The 20415-nt window shown below is 41.9% G+C and overlaps 3 protein-coding genes across 8 annotated transcripts; all 3 read left to right on the top strand.

Annotated features, from left to right (window-relative positions):
- Positions 1-3293: 3293 nt before the first annotated feature.
- COMMD3 (COMM domain containing 3) lies at positions 3294-7623 on the top strand. 2 transcript variants are annotated; one of them, XM_003364353.5, is made up of 8 exons: positions 3294-3827; positions 5153-5264; positions 5368-5431; positions 5532-5566; positions 5934-5994; positions 6087-6143; positions 6237-6296; positions 7238-7623. In XM_003364353.5, the coding sequence occupies exons 1-8, from the start codon at positions 3689-3691 to the stop codon at positions 7295-7297; spliced, it is 588 nt and encodes a 195-aa protein (XP_003364401.1). In that variant the 5' UTR covers positions 3294-3688; the 3' UTR covers positions 7298-7623. The 2 variants fall into 2 exon arrangements, with proteins under 2 accessions (XP_003364401.1, XP_005606951.1); XM_005606894.4 differs by lacking the exons at positions 5368-5431; positions 5532-5566 and having other exon boundaries at positions 3551-3827.
- Positions 7624-8669: 1046 nt separating this feature from the next.
- On the top strand, positions 8670-9471 carry LOC138921357 (brain acid soluble protein 1-like). Its single transcript, XM_070254855.1, has 3 exons — positions 8670-8677; positions 8771-8973; positions 9119-9471. Exons 1-3 carry the CDS (start codon positions 8670-8672, stop codon positions 9469-9471), a joined length of 564 nt encoding a protein of 187 aa, XP_070110956.1.
- Positions 8786-19014, top strand: BMI1 (BMI1 proto-oncogene, polycomb ring finger). Of its 5 annotated transcripts, none has more exons than XM_023632367.2 (10): positions 8786-9110; positions 13912-14042; positions 14399-14495; positions 15089-15144; positions 15235-15285; positions 15452-15560; positions 15641-15686; positions 16120-16218; positions 16576-16656; positions 16748-19014. In XM_023632367.2, exons 2-10 carry the CDS (start codon positions 13931-13933, stop codon positions 17075-17077), a joined length of 981 nt encoding a protein of 326 aa, XP_023488135.1. In that variant the 5' UTR covers positions 8786-9110; positions 13912-13930; the 3' UTR covers positions 17078-19014. The 5 variants fall into 5 exon arrangements, with proteins under 5 accessions (XP_023488135.1, XP_005606950.1, XP_005606949.1 ...); XM_005606893.4 differs by lacking the exon at positions 8786-9110 and adding an exon at positions 9340-9586; XM_005606892.4 differs by lacking the exon at positions 8786-9110 and adding an exon at positions 13053-13168.
- The last annotated feature ends 1401 nt before the right edge of the window (positions 19015-20415 follow it).

Raw genomic sequence — 20415 nt, 5'->3', positions numbered from 1 at the left:
ATGCAAAACCACAAGCATGAATTTTCTAAGTGTTTTAGAGAATATTACATCACTGATTTTCATTCCTCTGGTTTCAGTTTCTTTAATGTAACTAGCATTTCACTTTCCCTCACATATTAAGGCACTAATTCCATTGAAATGAATTTGGGTTTTATCTAAAAGTCCACATATACAATACAGGCTATATTATGTGAAGGGAGAAAGGTTATATTTGCCTATAATAATTATTGTAGCAATGACCATGTATAAATTATTAGGGATTGGATTAAATTTTAAATTTGAAAATAAGAATTTTTTCTCCTCTGAATATTCAGTGTGCTGTGTTTGACAACATATGTAATGGAAGACAATTTTAAATGACTGAACTCTGTGATCATGAATGTGCAAAAACTTGACCCTTCAAATTCCAAGTGCCAATTTCTGCCTTACCAAGTTAAGATATTTAATAAAGGAAAAGAATATATATAGATTTTATAAATCTCACTGAAATAGTTTTGACCTAGACTCTCAAATGTCATGTATAACTAAGTTAAGTATTCTTCCCAACTATCCCTTTGTGGTTAAAATAGCTTTAAACTAGTAAATTCTATTTGCATTAACATTTATCTCAAGGCTTTAAGGTCAATACACATCAAAGAATCGGCATTACGGGGCAAGGAGAAGATGGTTTCTTGTGTACAGGAAATTTTGAATTGTGTTTAACTTTCTTCTCTCTAGGAAATGAGCATGTTTTCCATGGGCAGGAATCAAATAGAACACTACTAGAACATGCAGAATGTATGCCCGTTAAAATTTCTGGATGTCTCATAGGCACTTAAGCACATTGGCTTTTTTTTTTTCCTTCCCATGAATGTTCAACAAACTCTTCAATCTAAAGGAATACTTTCCTTCAGCTTTCTTTGCACAAAAGCAAAAGTACTTGTACTTATGCTATCTGAAAGAGAATACGAGAAAATATTTTACTTCATAAAACTAAACAAATTTACCAATGAGGCCTTTGGGAAATGCAGACCATATAGAGCCTGTGAACAACGCAGCACATTTTAATTGTACTCACAGTGCAGAGGCCAATATTAAATTGGTTTGTAAAACAAAATGAACTAACCAGCTCAAAGGATACAATGTATTTTAAAACACTTGTTTAAAATGATGCTTTCTAATTCTTGGAATAATTTCTAGATTCTCAAAAAGAAAAACAAATTTATTAGCACTATCTTAATATTAGCAGTTTAGAAGGAAAAATATATTATTAACAGGAAGATGTTTGAATATATATTTTGTTGTTTTCAGCTGCACATAATCGTTGTTTAAAAAGACTCTTTGAGGCCAAATTTAGTCTATTGGCTTTGAGCCTGCTGAATTTTGTAAAGTCTAGTGAAAGCTCTAACGCTGTTTTCGGTGATCAAAGCAAAAATTTTAAAGGTTTTTTTTTCATACTTTCAGAATGTGTTCATACATAGTTTTTCTAATATAAAACACATTGATTTTATTGCTGCAACTAAGAAAGTCTACATCTGGGTAATCATGCCTTTTAATGATCATACTTCAATGTATTTCAATGGCTTACTTGTCAAAAACACACACTCTATCTACATTTAAACAAATACTTAATCCTGTGCCTCCTTCAAAGGGAGTTGAAATCAATGTACCTACGGTAGAGAAATTCAGTTTTTCTAGCATCAGAAAACATTAGTTAAAATTTTTGTGTGAGCTGGAAATGGAGCCACCACTTGGGCCTAACACATAAATATATTTAGGCAGAAGAGGACAAATGCCCTGTAAGAGAAAGTACTTATATATGTACAAGAAAGTAACATGACAGCTGTTATGGAAACAATCCTTATGAATTTCCTAACTTTTATGCCCACAAACTCACAACCATTTAATTCTATTTACTTTCCTCTTTTAAAATAAGGTCTTCAAATCTACGCTCAAGCATTAATGTGTTCTTTTTCGCCACTAAACTGAGTCTGATTACAATTATCAATTCAAATTCTATCAGAGTATGAGCAATCACTGTTAAGCAAGGTCATAAAATACATGTGTAATAAACATAATGAGCTTGGGTGTTGTTAATATTGTTTAACACTTACACAACTCTGCCCTGTAAAATGTCCCCACGTAAGTCAGATATCTGGAAATGTTGCAACTGACATTTTACTACTGATGAGAAGCAAAGAGTTTAGAAAGAAAAATGAGAGATGAGAAGAAAAGATGAGCATGATTAATAGGTGTTTGTTTCATAAAGACTCTAGGGAGACTCTTAAATCCTTCACTGCTCCTACATGCTCACCGAAGTGAAGAGCTAGTTCACATGGCTTTCAAAGCTTTCAAAGGAGAACTGAGGAGTTACTCAGTCTGTTACTGATGTTAACTTATTCCATTTGCGTCCTGTTGTGAAATCAGGTGCTCTCTATGGATTGGTGCAAGGTTGAATGTTGACTGTATTCATTAGAAACAATTTGTTTTCAAATAAGCACCTAAATCATACCCAGAAAAGTGTTTCACCTTGAGTCTGTTTCAAATAATCGCTCCTAAAGACTAAAACACCTTTTTTTCTTATCCCTCCCCTCCACCCTAAAGAACTTGCATTTTGACTTTTTAAATTCTTTTGATCAAAAATGCATACTCTACTTTGCTTTGCGGTTTTTCTTTTAAAGAATCACTCTTGTTCTCCAACTTCGTAGAAATATAAAGGGGAAGTTAAACTTTATACAATATTTGAATCTTTAAATTGCGGGTCTCAAGAACAGTAATTCACTCCTAGCAAAAGTGTTGCCATTCCTAACTGTATTTTACTAAGATAACTGTCTGATATAAATATATGAAGTGTGTTTTTGAGTAATTAAAACTGGACCCATAGACGTAGTGAGTACAGCAGCACAAAACTTGTCTCAGTTTGCTTTTGAAAGGTATTTATTTGCAGCGGCATATAAAAATTTTAATTCTCTCCAGTATGGTCGTGAATGATTTATTAATCCCCCAACTATTGAGGTACAGTACGTACACATGCGCACTATAGGTAAGTGTGTGTGTATACACACACACCCCCTCCCCATGCAGGAAGGAATCAATTACCGTATTCCAGAAATGACAATGAAAAAGGGAAAATAAACAATTACATAATTAGAGGTCTACAGTTTCACTCACTGCTTGGGGAGGGGGAGTGGTTTAAGCTGTTGAGTGAAAAAAAAAAACCCCAAACCCCAAAAAACAACCAGTTGCCTTAAACTGGAGCGTCCCGCAGGCTTTCGCGCTGAGCGAGGAGCGGGGCAGAGCAGTGTTCGGGGGCGGTGGGGGCGGGGATCGCGACAGCTTCCAGCACCTCCCGAGGGGGTCCTGGAGGGGCCGCTCCCGCGGAGCCCCGCAGACGCTGGTGACAGTCCCGTTGGGCGCCCGGTGGCGGAGAAAGCACCGAGCGCGTCCACAAAGCGCGCGGGGCCGCCCCTGTCGCGGAGGCGCGGCAGCTCCGGCGGCTGGCGCAGAAGGAAACGCTGGACGGAAGCGGCGGCGGCGGCGGGCGGCGGCGGGCGGCTGGGGGCGCGGGCGGAGAGGCCAGCGGGGAGGCCTCGGGCGGGGAGGCCCTCAGCCCGCGCCGCCGCCCGGGCGGCGTGCGCGCGCGGCCGATCAGCTGAGCGCGCGGCGCGCGTCACGTGGTGCGCGTGTCGAAGGTCACGGCGCGCTCACAATGGAGCTCTCGGAGTTTGTGCAGAAAGGCGTCCAGCGGCTGGCCGATCCCGGCTCCTTCGACTCCAACGCCTTCACGCTTCTCCTCCGGGCGGCTTTCCAGAGCCTGCTGGACGCCCAGGCGGACGAGGCCGTGTTAGGTAAGCCGCTCGGCTCCGAGCTGGATCGGCCTGGGTGGCGGGGCGCTCGGAGAAGAGGAGCGAGCCCGAGCGAGAGGGGAAAGCCCCGGGAAGAGGAAGTCTCCGGGCTTTGCCCTTCGCTCCGGACGGAGTGTGCGGTGCTGGCTTTGCCAGGACCCGGAGCGGACCCTGAGCATTGTTCCCTCCCCGGTTGGCACCTGCACACAGCCAGCTACACGTTCCCGGCCTGATTTCCCCTCCCAGTCTCTTTGTTCCTTTGTAAAGCCCGTTTTCAAGTCTTGTTTGTGGCCTAAAACGCGAAGATTTTCAGCCTGGTCGGAGGCAAAGGCTGTTTGACACTTGGACTTCATCAGGGGAGCTCCCTGCAATGAAAGCTTTCAGGGCTGGGCTGGCAAAAGTTTTAAAGGGTCTGTTTGCAAAGGAACTCCTAGGTCCAGTAGTGTTGACATTTTCCAACTTAGAGAATAGCTCAAGTTCCTCTGATGACTCCAACACTCTAGTTCTTATGTTTTGCCCAGGTTCCACGCCTGGAACCTTAAAATAGGGTGCACAATGTTTTGTTCCGCGCTAGTGACCAGGAGGCGAGCCTCTTTTAAGTGGTCCGGTCAGTGATTGCGGAGAGCGGTGTCAGTATGGATTGAAGGCGTATTTTAAGACAGATCGCTTTTAGATAATTTTCTTAAATATAAATATCCCAACAATTCAAATTTTTGTTTTTTTCTGTAGTTTCATGAACTAAACACTTGTACAAAAAAGTATGAAAGTGGAAGTTCTTTAAACGAAAATAGTAACCACCACCTGGGTTAATCTCAAAAAAAAAAAGGATGGCTGTCAAAACCTGAAAATATTTTGAAAATTGTGTGTTATATTGTGAACTGGTGCCTCCCCCCCATATATTAATGTCCAAGGAGCCAGTTAGCCTAAAATTAATGGATATTTACAGGGAAAGTTTATTCATTCTTAAATTACACCATGTAAAATATCTTATTTTCCCCTGAGTTTACTCCATCCAGCGTTAGAATGACCCCTGTATAGTTACTTTTTCTTGCGGACTGTAATTTTTTTTAAAAAAGTAAAAATGTAAAGGCAAAATAAAGAAGATAATTGGGACCAGGTAACAGGAGAATTATTGGTGTGTGCTCTTGATCGTTTTGCCATTGACCTTGTTGCTCATCTCATTTACTTAAAATTGCCAGTCCTTATAGTTGAATTCTTTTTGTTATCTTGTTTAAGACAGTTTTTACCCAAATTAAAATATCCTTTTTAGAAATATGACTACAGAGAATTTATTATCACAGGCATCACTGGCAATTAATTTATTTTAGATCACCCAGACTTGAAACATATCGACCCAGTGGTTTTAAAACATTGTCATGCAGCAGCTGCAACTTACATACTGGAGGCAGCAAAGCAAAGTGCTGACAAATCAACTCTAAGGTACAGGATTTATTTAAATATCCATTTATTTTCAAATAGTTCCTTTATGATTCCAATTTCAGTTTTTAGAATGGAGACTAAACTTTGGCTTTTTTTCCTTTAGCACTTATCTAGAAGACTGTAAATTTGATAGAGAGCGGATAGAACTGTTTTGCACAGAATATCAGGTTACTTACTTAAAATTTTTTAAATTAACAATTACTATTTTTCTTCTACTCTGTTTGCAAAGATGTGTTTTCTTTCTTTCTCTCCCCCCCCCCCCCCCAGAATAATAAGAATTCCCTAGAAATCCTACTGGGAAGGTAGGTACTGTATAAGGTGTCAAGCTGAGCCACTTTTCAATTGGAGGTATGAATGGAGAGTGCTGGTGTGAAACAAAACAGGGCAAAAAAGCAGGGATCTTGACCAAAAGAAAAGGGGCCAAAGGGCAAGTGAAACAATTGAAGTTAAGCTAATGTTTTTAAAGGTAAAGTTTATTGAGATAATTTTTTAAACGCCCTTTTACTACTCAGAACTTGAAAATAAAGTTTAACAATGTTTTAAAATTCAGAATGGATTAAAATTGTGTGTGTGTGTGGGAGGTGGAAGGTGGACACCGTTCTTGGGGAAGATGAATACTGAGAGTTTTCCGGTAGATGTTGTGTACAAAATTATCATTGTATCTTTCAGTATAGGCACGTCTCTGCCTCATATAACTGATGTTTCCTGGCGTTTGGAATATCAGATAAAGGTAAAGTTTAACAAACTGTTCTCTAGGGGGATTTAGGGAACTTCTTAAAAAATAGACTTAGAGACTGAAATGTATGTGTTGTGTTGTTTTAGACCAATCAACTTCAAAAGATGTACAGACCTGCATATTCGGTGACCTTAAATGTAGAGGTATTTATACATAAACCCTGTGTAGAAATGAAATGTGTAATGAAATTTAAAATTTCCTTGGTTTAAATAAACAGTGTTTTTTTCCTTCCTTAGAACACTGATTCCCAATCCCACCCAGAGATTAGTTTTCGTTGCAACATGGAACAGTTACAGGTACAGTATTAGGATCTGCCAATATGTCTGTCTTTTTATAGATGTTTAATTGAGGATTATGCTTATGTAAAGTTCAAAAGAAAAATAATCTAACCATGTGTCAGTAGATAATGAAGGTTGATTAAGGATTTAATGGGAAGGGTGCTTCAAAAGCAATATTTTAATGTGGTCTTCACTTTTGAAATTAAGCTGTTACTAACAGAGAATTGATCTATATTTGCTGTTCCCTCCCATTAAAATAAACTTCTGAAGTGTATTGTTGAGTGTAAATTCCTTCTATTTGTGATGAGTTTGATCCAATAGGACAAAGCAAAATTAAGAGCATGTCTTTGAAAATGTCTTCTTTGGTTTCAGAAATTGAATTAAACCTTCAAAACAGGGTTTTTAAACAGTGGTTTTAAATGACTTTTTATAAAGGAGCAAGTATACATAAGATTCCAAAACTGTTTATATTGCCAATGTAAGACTGGGGACATTCAAAACTACATTGATTAATGGCCATGACAACGAATGTATTTCTTACCGCCTAAAAAAATGAAGATCATTACTTGAAATTTTGATGAAATTGGATTTATCAAAAGGCATCTCCTGCAGAGTCGTTTTAATATAATCAATCAAACTTTAAACTTTCAGAAAATGTGAACACAGCATAATCTTTGTTAGATAACTTGAGAAATTTAATTTGATATACCTTGCCTGTTAAAGAGGGTTCGGTTAGAAATCCTATTTCAAATCTGAGGGCAAGTAGCCCATTTGAAGGTGAAATATTTTAGAGGAAAACCTTCTTTTGACCAACAGTGGTTTGTCAAAGGTTAAAATCCTCGTGAATTTTAATCTTGTTTAGAAAGTGTCTCCCGACTTTTTTCTTGCATCTTTCTCAAACTTGGATACTTCTTTCTTGTGTTTTATTCTAAAAACGTGGCATTAAATACGTCTTTTAGGACTTAGTGGGGAAACTTAAAGATGCTGCGAAAAGCCTGGAAAGAGCAACTCAGTTGTAACCTGGGGAAGTTAACGATCTGCCCGGGTCTAGAGGAAGACCAGGAACGCCTTGCCATCGGCAGAAGCGTCGTTGATGCGAGCTGGATGTCCTCCTTTTCAGTAGAAACCCTTTTCCTTTTTGGATTTATGTTACTCATCAATTTTGACACTCTTATTTTTTTACACTTGCGAAATGTAAGTGGAGGGTGTAGGGAAATTCTGCTTAAGTATTTGAGTCATCTTTAGTGTGAACTGCACATTGATCCCATTTTGATCTTTTTCAAGTCTAACAAAAGGAGGTAGACAGTATTACACTCTGAATAAATAAGTTGTTCCCACAAAAAGAGTGGCGAGAGTGTGTTTGGATTTGAGTTTGTGTGTTAATTATTACTTTGAAGACATAGATACGATTAGCGTTAACTTTTGACGATCGCCTTTTCTCTGGATTAGAGTTAGGCACGGGGGAAAGGATGCGATCTCCGGGGTTTGTGGAAGACTCCGGTTTCGGGACTCGGGGAGCGGGCGCGGGGGCCCCGCGGCGGGAGCCGGCCCGTCCCGTTACCTGCGGCGGAGGGCTCGCCCGCAGCCGGCCCCTCGCGCGGGGCTCCCAAGGCCAGGCCGGCAGCCCCCGCGCCGAGCCCCTGCCCCGAGCGAGCCGCTGCCCGCGCGCGCCCCGCCTCGGCCGCCGGCGGGCGGGGAAGGGGCCCGCGCGGCCGCGGGAAGGCAGGGGCGGGCGCTGTTGTTTCCGCGAGCCCAGCTTGGGCGCAGGTTCCGCGCTGCGACGCCGGAGCCTGGGCCGCAGCCCGCGGGGCCGCCGGGGCCGAGCGGGGGGCGGTGGCCGGGCGGTCTCCCCGGCGGGAGCCCGGGGACGTGTGCGCCGCGGGCGGAGGCGGGCGGCGGAAAGAAAGAAATAACGGGGGGGCGGGCGGCGCTGCGTGCGGGGCCCGAGCGATGCCCGCGCCGAGAGCAGGGTGGCGCGTGTGGCGCGGTGGAGAAATGTTTCCGCGGCCGCCAGCACCGCCGCCGCTGCGCAAAGCCCGGGGGAGGGGGCCGGGGCGCGCGGCTCGGAGGGGAGGGGGCGGCCGCGGGCCCGACTACACCGACACTAATTCCCAGGCCGCCCTTAAGGAATGAGGGGGAGCACGTGACCCGGTGGGGGGGCGGCGGGGGGAGGGGGCGGGCGGACTCTGAGCCATTTTGGAGCCGGTGTCAGTTTCCACTCTGCCTTCAGCGGTGCATTTTTTTTCCACCCTCCCCTCCCCCTCCTCATCCTTCCTCCCCTCCCCCCGCCTCTCCGCACGCACACACACGGCGCCCCCCAGCCGCCCTCCTCCCCCCCAGCAACTATGAAATAATAATCGTAGTATTAAAGGCAGAGATCGGGGCGAGACAATGGGGATGTTGGCGAGGGAGCCCCGATCCGGATTAGAAACACCTCCCAGCCCCGCAGAATAATACTGATCGCGCCCCCTCCGCGCGCTCCCTCCCCCGAGTGCGGAGCGGGAGGAGGCGGCGGCGGCCGAGGAGGAGGAGGAGGAGGAGGAGGAGGCCCAGGAGGAGGAGGCGTTGGAGGCCGAGGAGGAGGAGGAGGAGGCCGCGGAGGAGGAGGAGGCCGAGGCGGAGGAGGAGGAGGAGGCCGGGCTCGGGAGGCAGCATGAGCCGAGCGCGGCGGCCGCGGCTCCTCTCGGCTGCGCTCGTTGCCCATTGACAGCGGCGTCTGCAGCTCGCTTCAAGATGGCCGCTTGGCTCACATTCATTTTCTGCTGAACGACTTTTAACTTTCATTGTCTTTTCCGCCCGCTTCGATCGCCTCTCGCCGGCTGCTTTTTCCGGGTACGTAGGAGGCGAGGCGCCTCCGGGACGGGGCCGGGGGGCGGCGGGGGCCGCGCGGGGCTCGGGCCGGCCGCGGGTGGACGGGGAGCGGCCCCCCCCGCGCCTCGCCCGCGCCGGCCGGGAGGGCGCTGACAGCGTGGGCGCCGAGCCCCGCGCCGCCGCCCGGCCGCCCGCCCGCCGGCCCCGCGCGCCGCCCGCGCCCGCCGCCCGCGCGCGCGCGCCCGCCGCCGCCCGCCGACTCCCGCGGCGCCGGGACCGACCCGCAGCCCGCGCCGCGCCGCCGCCGCCAGCCGGGCTCGGCGCCGCTCCAGCCGCCGCCCGCTCCAGCCCCGGCCGCGCCGCGCGCCGCCCCACGTTTTAGTTCCTTTCTCCCCCGAGCGCCCCTCTACCCCCTCGCGACGCACATGGCCCCCGAGAAGAACACTCGTATTTGCAGCCTCGGCGGCTCGCCCGGCCGCGGCGCCCTTTGTTGAGAGGTAGATTTTGATGAAGCGGGGACGGGCTCCTGAAATCGAGAGCTGCTCGGGTCAAGTGGCTTCCCTCCTCTCCCGAAGAAAGGGCTTTTGAGGGGTTTAAACCTTCAGAGAACGCCCCCATTTTATAGGGACGGGTAACGTGGGGGGCGGCGATCCCACCGAGGTGGGTGTTAGGCTGGAGAGAGCCCGGACAAAAATGTTATTAACTTAAGTTGGAGGGACACTTGTGTGAAATTGGATGGCTTGTAAGATGGCGGTTGCCAGTTGTTTCTAAGGTCTCTTGCATTTATGTTTAAAATGGTAAAGTTTTCGAGGTGCGATCTGTTGGGAGTCTGGGACAAGTTCTCTAAACGTTGCTCGGGAGGTGCTCCCTGGGAAGTGGGCATTTCAAATTTGGAGCTTTTTTTGGAGTGATGATGGTGACTGGACGTTAGTGTAGCAGGAGGTTTCCTTTCTTTCTTTCCTTCTTTAGCCCCTTTTTCTTTTTCTCCTTCTCGGAGACTGTAGTTTTTCTCTCAACCTCTGCGATGGGATGCACCTAGAACCATGACTGAAGCCCACTGCGTTTTATAGGTTTTGCTAAATGTCAAAATAGGTCATGTAGAAAAGAGATGCTTTGGGAAAGGAGCACTAAAAAGTTGATTGCATATGTTTACGCAGTCTTTTGGGTTTGACAGCATGATGGCATGATCTTTTTCCCAGAGATTTACAGTTAATAATTGGAAGTAAACAAGTAGAGGGACTTTGATCATTCCCAATTGCAATAAAAGGATTTAGTGGGCTTAGTGGTCACGGTTCAATATTTGAAAGAGAAGGATGTATTAACCCCTTCCCTTAAAGCAGGCAAAATTCTAGGCATATTTATCCAAATGCAAGAGTAGGTGGGTGGTACCTAGAATGTTATGAGTAGTTCAACCTATGTTTTATGGGAACCTTAACCCTCAAGTTCTGGAAACACCATAAGCTACACTAAAGACTTGAAAGTTAAGGATGCAAATTGTTGACAGTATATACTAACTTAGGAGACTATATTAACATTTGAGGTTGAATTTAAGTAGGCTGATCAGAATCCCTTGGAGATTGATTTTATGAGCAAATTTATAAATTTTTTTAATACTTGAGTTCATTCCCATCTGCCCCAAAGTACAAAGGTGTTTGAAATCAGCTACCTGTGCAAATTATACGCCTAGTAACAGTATCTTTAAAGCCATATAAAAGTTACTGTGTATGAATGTGTATACACGCACGCACACATAGACAGGCTTTTGTAAGAAAACCGAGCATTTAATTGCAGTTGGTAAAGCCATTAATACTCTACCACCAAGTTCTTGGATGGGCATTAAGTGCCCACATAGGCAGAATTCTCCCTACGAGTCAAGTTAACCCCACCTTTACCCATGCTTGTGTTGGACTGTGAGCTCCAACTGGGGTTATGGAGTTCTATTGCGTTTCTTAGATTTCAGTAGTTGAGCTGATTGTTAACATAAGAACTTGCTTCTGTTTTCCTTCATTTTGACATTACTGGTGTTAGGCCTCCAACTAAACTGACAGCCCTAACTGAGTACGTTATAATGGCAAGTTTTAACTCTTGAGTCTTTTTACCATCGTGTCTTTCGTGCATTTTTGCTTGCTTAACTTGCAGTTTCTGTGTTGGAACCCAGAAGGTTTTCATTTCTAAGGCGCAAGAGATTGTTTGTTAAACCTTATCAAGCATGTCAAACGTTTTGGAAGTCTCTATTAGGTTGCCAGTACTTTCAAATGGTATAAAAAGATAAAGAACTGATTTTTTACCCAAGTAACAAAGTGATATTTACTAGCATTATAAAAGGTAATAGGGTTGTGGCCACATTCTTCTGAACTGAGGTAGAGGAGTTGTGTGAATTAAGACTGAAGATGAATTTGAAAGGGTTTTGGTCAAGTACATGTGACTGAAATGTTCAAAGCCAACCAGTGGCTAACCCTCCATTGAGGTTTGATTGTTCTATGTGTTAATATCTGTGTTGGTTTTCTGTAAAGCAGAGGAGAACTAAAGGCAGCTATTTTTCTTGAAGCCCCTGCCTAGACTTCATGATCAGTGGCATTATGTGATGTGCTTTCACAAGGAGACAGAAGTATCACCTTGTTAACTATCTTTCTAGGAAAGGTCCTTAGGTTTCACAAGGAGAGTTTTCTTTAAGAACCAAGAAGGCTTGTCTTTAATCACCAAGGACAATAGATTGAAATATTGCTGCTCTTTAGGGCCACTGCTCCACCTACAACTCCTCTGCAACCCTACTTAGATTTATCTTAATAACATGTTGACAATATTCTTCTGAACAAGTAATCCAAAGATAACTGAGGAGTCACACGTGGAGTTCTCTGGTTGAAGTCGCTGGTTGCCACTGTGGTCACTTTCATAAAAGAGGCTTTGTTTTGTTTTTACCGTTTTTTTGGTACTCTGAAGCTTTTAGTTTCAGCCATTGAGGTATGTTGATTGGTATTTCCCTCTACTGCATTAAAATTCCCTAAGAATTAAAACTTGAGATGCACCTTTCAGTTTCCCAAGTTCCTAGATTTCTCTTCAAGGCAGCTTTGAGAATGTACTTCAGACAAGCCTAGAAGCTTAGTCTTATTTCAGGTTCTGAAATGAATGAAGAGGGGGTAGGAAAGGCATTTTTCAAGAATACTACGCGAAGTAATTGACTTCCCTGATTGTCCGCTGGTGTATTGTTGCTGACAGTTCCCCACCGTGACTTTTCTGTAATATATGGTATCTGTTGGGAATGTATGGTTTCATCGTGTGGAGGTCTGTATGGAGGTTAGGCTGAGAAAATGACATTTGTTTTTCTCTCCTCTCGTTGCTGTGGGTTGACAAGGTGTTGATTTAGCGTTGGGAATGGGCTGGTCACAGGGTTCTTTACATATTGTCACTATCGTACCGATTAAAGTAGTTTTTCTTGCCTCCAGCATAGTTCAGATGAAACACAGGGCTTTGCCCCCTCCTCTTCTTGTGAAACAGATTTCAGTTTTCAGCCTCTCCAAAACTTTGTATCGCTCATCTAATCTACAGGAGAACTTAATATTAGAGAAGAGAGCTTTAAAGAGGTTCAGTTCAATAAACATCTCTGCAATTTGAGCCCTGACGGTTTCGGGCTAAGTGCACAGTTGGCAATTCTCAAGGATCCCTCCGTGAAATTTTTGACCTAGTGATTTCTAACAGGAGAGACCAAAAGAGTCAAGATCTGAAAGAAGCTCTTCGCACCGAGTCGACGTGGAAAGAGGCCCCCAAGAGTGTCCGAAATGGCCGGGAGCGCGGTGTGCACTTTCCCTTCCCACTCGCACGCTCCGGGGTCCCCCAGGCTGCCGGCCGGGGCGCCGCGGGCCGCGGTCCTGCTCCCCGGCGCCGCGGGCCTCGTGGGGCCGCCCCACCCCCGGGCCGCGGCGCCCGCACCCCACCCCGCCCCCGCGCCGGCCCCGCCCCCGCGCCGCGCGGCCCCTCCCCCGCGCCCGCCGCCGCCGCCGCCTGGCCGCCCCGCACGCCCGCCGAAGCTCCGGGCTCGGCCCGGCTCCGCGCGGAGTTGCAGCGGTGGCCGCATGCCAAGTGTAAGTGTAAGTTGCTATGGAAACCCCGACCAAGGCGAGTTCCGAATCCGGAGCGAGACGGAGCCCCGGGCGCCGCCGGATCCGCCCCTCGCATCCCGGCCCCCCGGCGTCCGCGCGCTCAGGCCCCAGCCCGAGGCCGACTCGAGGTGCTTCTCCTGCGGCCCCGGCACCCAGCTCCGGAAATGCCAGGGATGCAGATAGAGCCGAATTTGTTTTCCCTTTGTATCGAGTAAAAACGTGCCAACTTCTGGTTGCTGGAACCGCCTAAAACAACAGGAACCCCTGGGAAGCCAGGGCATGCTCCCGGATTTTCGACTGAAGATCCGTAAGGAAGTTTTACAATAAATTGGGAGACCTGGAACAAGCCCTGGCGGTTGGTAAATATCTGCGGGGACTGTGTGGCGTCGGCAGCAGCCGTGGGGCTGCTAGGCTGGAGGACAAATGGAAGAAAAAGACTCGAATACTCTCAGCTCCCAGCCCCCACCCCAGACCTTTTCTTCTCCCTCCTGGAATTACTTGAGGGACCAGAAGTTACTTCAGTTGGATCCGTTTTCACCGTTTCAGTAGAATTGATTCGTCTGATTAGTAAACGTTTTCTGTAGAAAACGTTGGGACGGTCCGGCTGTACAGTGTTAAACGAGTTTTATGAAGTCCTCAGCGTTTCAGAGTGCACAGTTACTAGGAGTTGCGGATAATTCACTTCTCTTTCTGTGAATTATGGCCAATCTTTCTGTGTCTTGCAGGATCTGTTATCAAGCAGAAATGCATCGAACAACCAGAATCAAGATCACTGAGCTAAATCCCCACCTAATGTGTGTGCTTTGTGGAGGGTACTTCATTGATGCCACGACCATAATAGAATGTCTACATTCCTGTAAGTACAAAGTGTCACACCTTTTTCGTGTTATGTATATTTAACATTTCGTCCTGAAATTTGAAAACTAACAATTCCAGCAATCCTTGAGAGTGTTGGTACCAAATGACGAAGTCTTTTTCTTGTCTTGCATTTAATGACTTTTTGTTAATACATATTTAATAAAATATTATTGTGTAAGCACAGCCATGCAATGTATCAGTGTTCTCGCGATATTAATTGAGTGAGTTTATTTAATTGGAAATTCTTTTTGGCTTTACCATTTTGCTGCTTCTAGTTCTCTGTTTCTGACACTAATTTTAATGCTTTAGAATCTAATTTCTAAAGTTAAAAACTTTATGTGTTTCCACTTCTAGTCTGTAAAACATGTATTGTGCGTTACCTGGAGACCAGCAAGTATTGTCCTATCTGTGATGTCCAAGTTCACAAAACCAGACCACTACTGAATATAAGGTAGGGAAATGTTTATAATCATTGTTTGTAATTGTTACTGGAATTCCATAATTTAGTGAATTTACCCTTGAATCCCACCTCTTGTGTGCTTTGTGGAGGGGGGCCTTTAATTTCTTGCCATTTTAATGATGACTAACTTTGAACAAAGTTCCATATTATTCAAGTAATTTTGAGGATTTTTAACCATCTTTTAAATGCTGAATTACTTCTCCAATAAAGTATTGGTTTATTGACTTCATGACAGGCAAAAGTGAACGTATTAAAGAGCTTCCATTCTCTGCTCTTTATTTTCTTTCATATTAGCTAATTTAGTAACTTGAAAGGCATGCTTTTCTTGACTCCGTGAAATGTGAAGAATTTATTAGTGAATATAAAATAAAGTATTTTTTTTACTAATTTAAAAGAATGCTGCTACCTAAAGAACTTTTATTCTCATAATTCATTGTTATCCTGTTGATGTAGTTATAGACAGAGTCACTATCAAGTAAAATACGATAGCACAAAGAAAACAAAGAATCTGTAATAGTTTATGAATGCTTTTAGTTTTTGCCGTCTTAATTGATAGGTTACTTTTCTAATTTCTTCTTTTTCAGGTCAGATAAAACTCTTCAAGATATTGTATACAAATTAGTTCCAGGGCTTTTCAAAAGTGAGTAACTTGCTTTAAAATGAATGTTAAAAAAGTATTTATTGGTTTTACCTGCTATGCCAAATGTTTGTCTTTTTTCCTTGCCTTTAGATGAAATGAAGAGAAGAAGGGATTTTTATGCAGCTCACCCTTCAGCCGACGGTAAACTTTTTGGAGGGGGGAAGACATTTTATTTGGAGGGAGAACTTAGTAGCCAGTAAATTATTAAAATTGAATTTAATCTGAAGTACCATTTCCATTCTCCTATATATGATATTTTAATTAAATATTTATTTTTTTTAAATTGAATTTCAAAATGTCTTTATAGCTGCCAATGGCTCTAATGAAGATAGAGGAGAAGTTGCAGATGAAGATAAGAGAATTATAACTGATGATGAGATAATAAGCTTATCCATTGAATTCTTTGATCAGAACAGGTAAATTCTTTAGGAAATGTGTTTTATGTTAATCTGTTTATTGGATACATTGTTCCACTAATAAATTATCTTTTTCTTAGATTGGATCGGAAAGTAAACAAAGACAAGGAGAAATCTAAGGAGGAGGTATGTTCCGTGTCACAAAAACATAGAAGGAACATTGTTTGGATTCTAGATTTTATGAGGGTGTATCTCGCCTTTTAGAATATTCTAGGGTCAGATGATGCTGTCAAATAGAAGAAAGTTGTCATGTTTGATGTTTGAGCGACCTATATCCCATAGTTAATAGATAGGATTTATTTTATATGTGATTATTATTCTTACAAAGTATTTTAAATAATTAATGTTTAATGCTTTGATATACATAAAGTTTCCTTATTCTATCAGGAATCTGTTCATTTAGTATTTATATAGTAAACTCAAAGTGTAGTTGAGAATTTTATCACATCCCTGCTTCGGTATTTGTACCTTTTATCATATTCAGGCAATCTAATTGAAACTCTTTTCTTTTCTGATAGTTAGGAATTAAAAAAAATTACTTTTCTAACTATACTCGTAGGTGAATGATAAAAGATACTTACGATGCCCAGCAGCAATGACCGTGATGCACCTGAGGAAGTTTCTCAGAAGTAAAATGGACATACCTAACACTTTCCAGGTACCTTCTTCATAGTCGTCATTCATTTTATTTAGATCTCTTTCTTAATTCAATGACTCTTTTCTTTTTGGATTCTGAACCCAAAAAAGCAACAGAATTTTTTTTTAATTTAGCACTTAATTCAGAAGTATCTCTTACAGTTTGGTACGAATTCTGTTTTATGCTATGAAAACAAGTTCCGTAGTAATTTCAAGAAACATTTTTCCTAATTTGAAGTTTCAAGGGGGAGTCTTTCTTTGTCCAAACGTTTGGAGAAAATGTCTTTGAAAACATTTTTGGATTATATTTAGATGACCCGAAAAAAATCTAGATTTACCTTTGTGATACTTAATAATTGAAAATATTATTTTTCAATAGATTGATGTCATGTATGAAGAGGAACCTTTAAAGGATTACTATACACTAATGGATATTGCCTACATTTATACCTGGAGAAGGGTAAGGAGCCTGTCTAATACTTGCAGATTATCATGGTAAACTGTTTTTAAAGAGTTGAGACTGATTTTTTTTTTTCCTTTTAACTTTGTAGAATGGTCCGCTTCCTTTGAAATACAGAGTTCGACCTACTTGTAAAAGAATGAAGATCAGTCATCAGAGAGATGGACTGACAAATGCTGGAGAACTGGAAAGTGACTCTGGGAGTGACAAGGCCAACAGCCCAGCAGGAGGCATGCCCTCCACCTCTTCTTGTTTGCCTAGCCCCAGCACTCCAGTCCAGTCTCCTCACCCTCAGTTCCCTCACATTTCCAGTACTATGAATGGAACCAGCAGCAGCCCCAGTGGTAACCACCAATCCTCCTTTGCCAATAGACCTCGAAAATCGTCTGTAAATGGGTCGTCAGCAACGTCTTCTGGTTGATACCTGAGACTGTTAAGGAAAAAAAATTTTAAACCCCTGATTTATATAGATTTCTCCATGCCATTACAGCTTTATAGATGCTAATACATGTGACTATCGTCCGATTTGCTTTCTTTTGTAGTGACATTGAATTTGGCTATAAAAGATGGACTAGATGTGATATTCATATGGACGTTAATTGAAAGGAAAGGTTGTTCCTATAAAGAATTGGTTTCTCAGAAGGCAGGCAGGATTTTTTTCTGTGTGTTAGGAAAGATGTGAAATGGTTTCTGTAACCATTGTTTGGGTTTAAAAATATTCTGCAGTGGATATAAACATTGGGCCATAGTTTGTTAATCTCAACTAACGCCTACATTACGTTCTCCTTGATTGTTCTTGTTATTATGCTGTTTTGTGAACCTGTAGAAAACAAGTGCTTTTTATCTTGAAATACAACAAACGGAAAGAATATGCATAGAATAATGCATTCTATGTAGCCATGTCACTGTGAATAACGATTTCTTGCATATTTAGCCATTTTGATTCCTGTTTGATTTTTACTTCTCTGTTGCTACGCAAAACCGATCAAAGGAAAGTAAACTTCAGTTTTACAATCTGTATGCCTAAAAGCGGGTACTACCGTTTATTTTACTGACTTGTTTAAATGATTCGCTTTTGTAAGAATCAGATGGCATTATGCTTGTTGTACAATGCCATATTGGTATATGACATAACAGGAAACAGTATTGTATGATATATTTATAAATACTATAAAGAAAATATTGTGTTTCATGCATTCAGAAATGGTTGTTAAATTCTCCTGACTGGTTCGACCTTTGCAGATACCCAATGTTTGAGCCTTATCAGCATAGAATATTTTTAATGTGGCAATCTAATTCTAAATTCTGTTCCATTGGAAGCAACTGGCAAATCATCATACTGACTTTCTCTAGTAATAAATGTTTACTTTTAAAATTAATTGTTTCGGTAAAGAAAAACTTTTAAGGAATTTGAAAATAGTGTCTTCATTTCCCATTGCTTATGATGGAATCAGTGTGTTTTTAAAATGTATATTGATCACTATAACTCTAAAACAAATTTTTAAATAAACCAGCAAATTGCTGGAAGAAGGCATTTTATCTAAAATTATTTTAATATGTGGTATAGCAGTAATTTCAAATTTAAGAGTTGCTTTTACAGTTATAAACAATGGCATATGCCCTCTTTCTAATGTCTGGAAATAGAAGCAATTTATTACGAGCTTCTACAGGTATTCATTTTTAAATAGAGTGGGTATGTTGAATTTAAAATATGAATAACCCCAACAATTTTCCATTTGTGTTTTGCTTTGGTCGAACTTGGTGTGTGTTCATCACCCATCGGTTATTTGTAAGGGTGTTTATTCTATATGAATATCGTTTCATGTTTGTATGGGAAAATTGTAGGTAAACATTTCATTGTCCCCAGTCTGCAAAAGAAGCACAATTCTATTGCTTTGTCTTGCTTATAGTCATTAAATCATTACTTTTACATATATTGCTGTTACTTCTGCTTTCTTTAAAGATACAGTAAATGAAGTTTTATGAAACCACAAAATACATATATTTTTATTTTGACCTAAATTTGTACAGTCCCATTGTAAGTGTTGTTTCTAATTATAGATGTAAAATTAAATTTCATTTGTAATTGGGGAAAAATCCAATAAAAAGGATATTCATTTAGAAAATAGCTAAGACTTTAATAAAAATTTGATATGAAAAGCACAATGTGCAGAAGTTTTGGAAACTCTATTGTGGATTACAACAGGTAAAAACTACAGAGAATCCCGTGCTGTCTTAAATAGTGATGTTGCTAAGAAGTACATGCTTTGTTGTATAATTGCTTGAAAGCCCAATTGAAAGATGTATCTGTTTATTTACTCTACAATCTTTGAAGTAAAAGTTACCCATGTTTGCCAATTTTGGTGAATTTAACTCATTTTTCTAGGCTTTTCTTCTCAAGTTTTTCATGATGTTATCTAAGACAAAGAAAAGTTAATTAATGGAAATTTCAAGTGATTTTTACTTTGGATGATCATGTATATAAAAAATATTTTTCAAAGGCTACAAACTTCAAATGCTAGTGGACTGCTACTTGACTTACACAAAACCAAGTTGTAAGATCAACATGGAACTCAAAGACTTTCCATCTCAACCTTTTTGTGATGGACTCATTTTTGAAATGACTTATTAAGATATCAGATATTGCATTTGTGTCTTATTTAACACTTTTACCATACTTGAAAACGTGTCCATTTATCTAAGTTCAAGGAAGATTGTTCCCCCTACTCAATTGGAAAATTGCTTGAGTGTTAAAGGCTATTTCAGCTAAAACTTCTGTCTTTTAGTAAAACAGAAGAAAGATTATAATGTTTTGCATTCTCCCATAACCAGCCATCACAGTTCTGACAATTAAGATTTAAAACTTTTGCTAAACTACCACTTTAAAAAATTTCAACCTTAGGAAAACCCATATCAAAGCTGCTAACTTTGTAACTCTTAGCAGTAAAGACAGGGTACATGAAAAGTCGGCTTTAAGTTTGGCTTTAGCTTCTGAAAAGTATTCTAGGGTTCCATACCACAAAAGTTAGTGCTAACAAAATATTCCACAGAAAATGCCTAAATTGATTTCACAGAGTTGAGCTTAAATGCAAAAAGAGGAGGCTGGTTGCTGTTGTGTGAATAGTCATCTATCTTGCTTTACACATGCATCCCACTTTACAAGTACTTTTTGCTTTTAAAATTGCCGGCCGTTAATTGCACTGAGTTGAAAAAAAAGTTGCCCTTCAGTTGACTTAACCTACCAACCACACTCCTTCGTTTCCATGTATGTGTCTGTGCAAATGTTCAGCTCTCTCGAGGCACAATGCAACAGGCAGAGCAAGCTGCTAGGGGCTTTCCTTTATCCTTGCCTCTTATTCTTCTCCCAATATTTGGAGTTGCAGTTCACTTGTGAAGTGTCTCGGTGCTCTCATTGTATAGGCCTATCAAGATAAAGTTCTGTTATGAAATCCGAATGGGAAACCATGTGTAATACTACTCGCACCGGCCAAGAAGAAATGAAGATGCTTGGTTTTTGTAAAAAATAGTTTTTGGTAATCTTTTGAGGGGATGGGGTTTTAATTTCAGAAACAATCTGCACAGAGATCTTAGTCTCTTAGAATCCTGGGGTTGAAGTGTTATTTTTTTTCCCCATTTCTCTTTGCATTTTAAAGGTTTGAGAAATATCTTGTATCTTTTTCTTCCCATTGCCCCTGGAATGGCAGTTGGAAATTCGGACTTAGTTTAGTGCTTCTATGAAATGGAGGCTCCAACGTATTC

Source organism: Equus caballus, chromosome 29 (assembly GCF_041296265.1).
Source record: "Equus caballus isolate H_3958 breed thoroughbred chromosome 29, TB-T2T, whole genome shotgun sequence".
Taxonomy (NCBI): Eukaryota; Metazoa; Chordata; class Mammalia; order Perissodactyla; family Equidae; genus Equus; species Equus caballus.
This window is presented reverse-complemented; position numbering and strand designations above follow the sequence as displayed.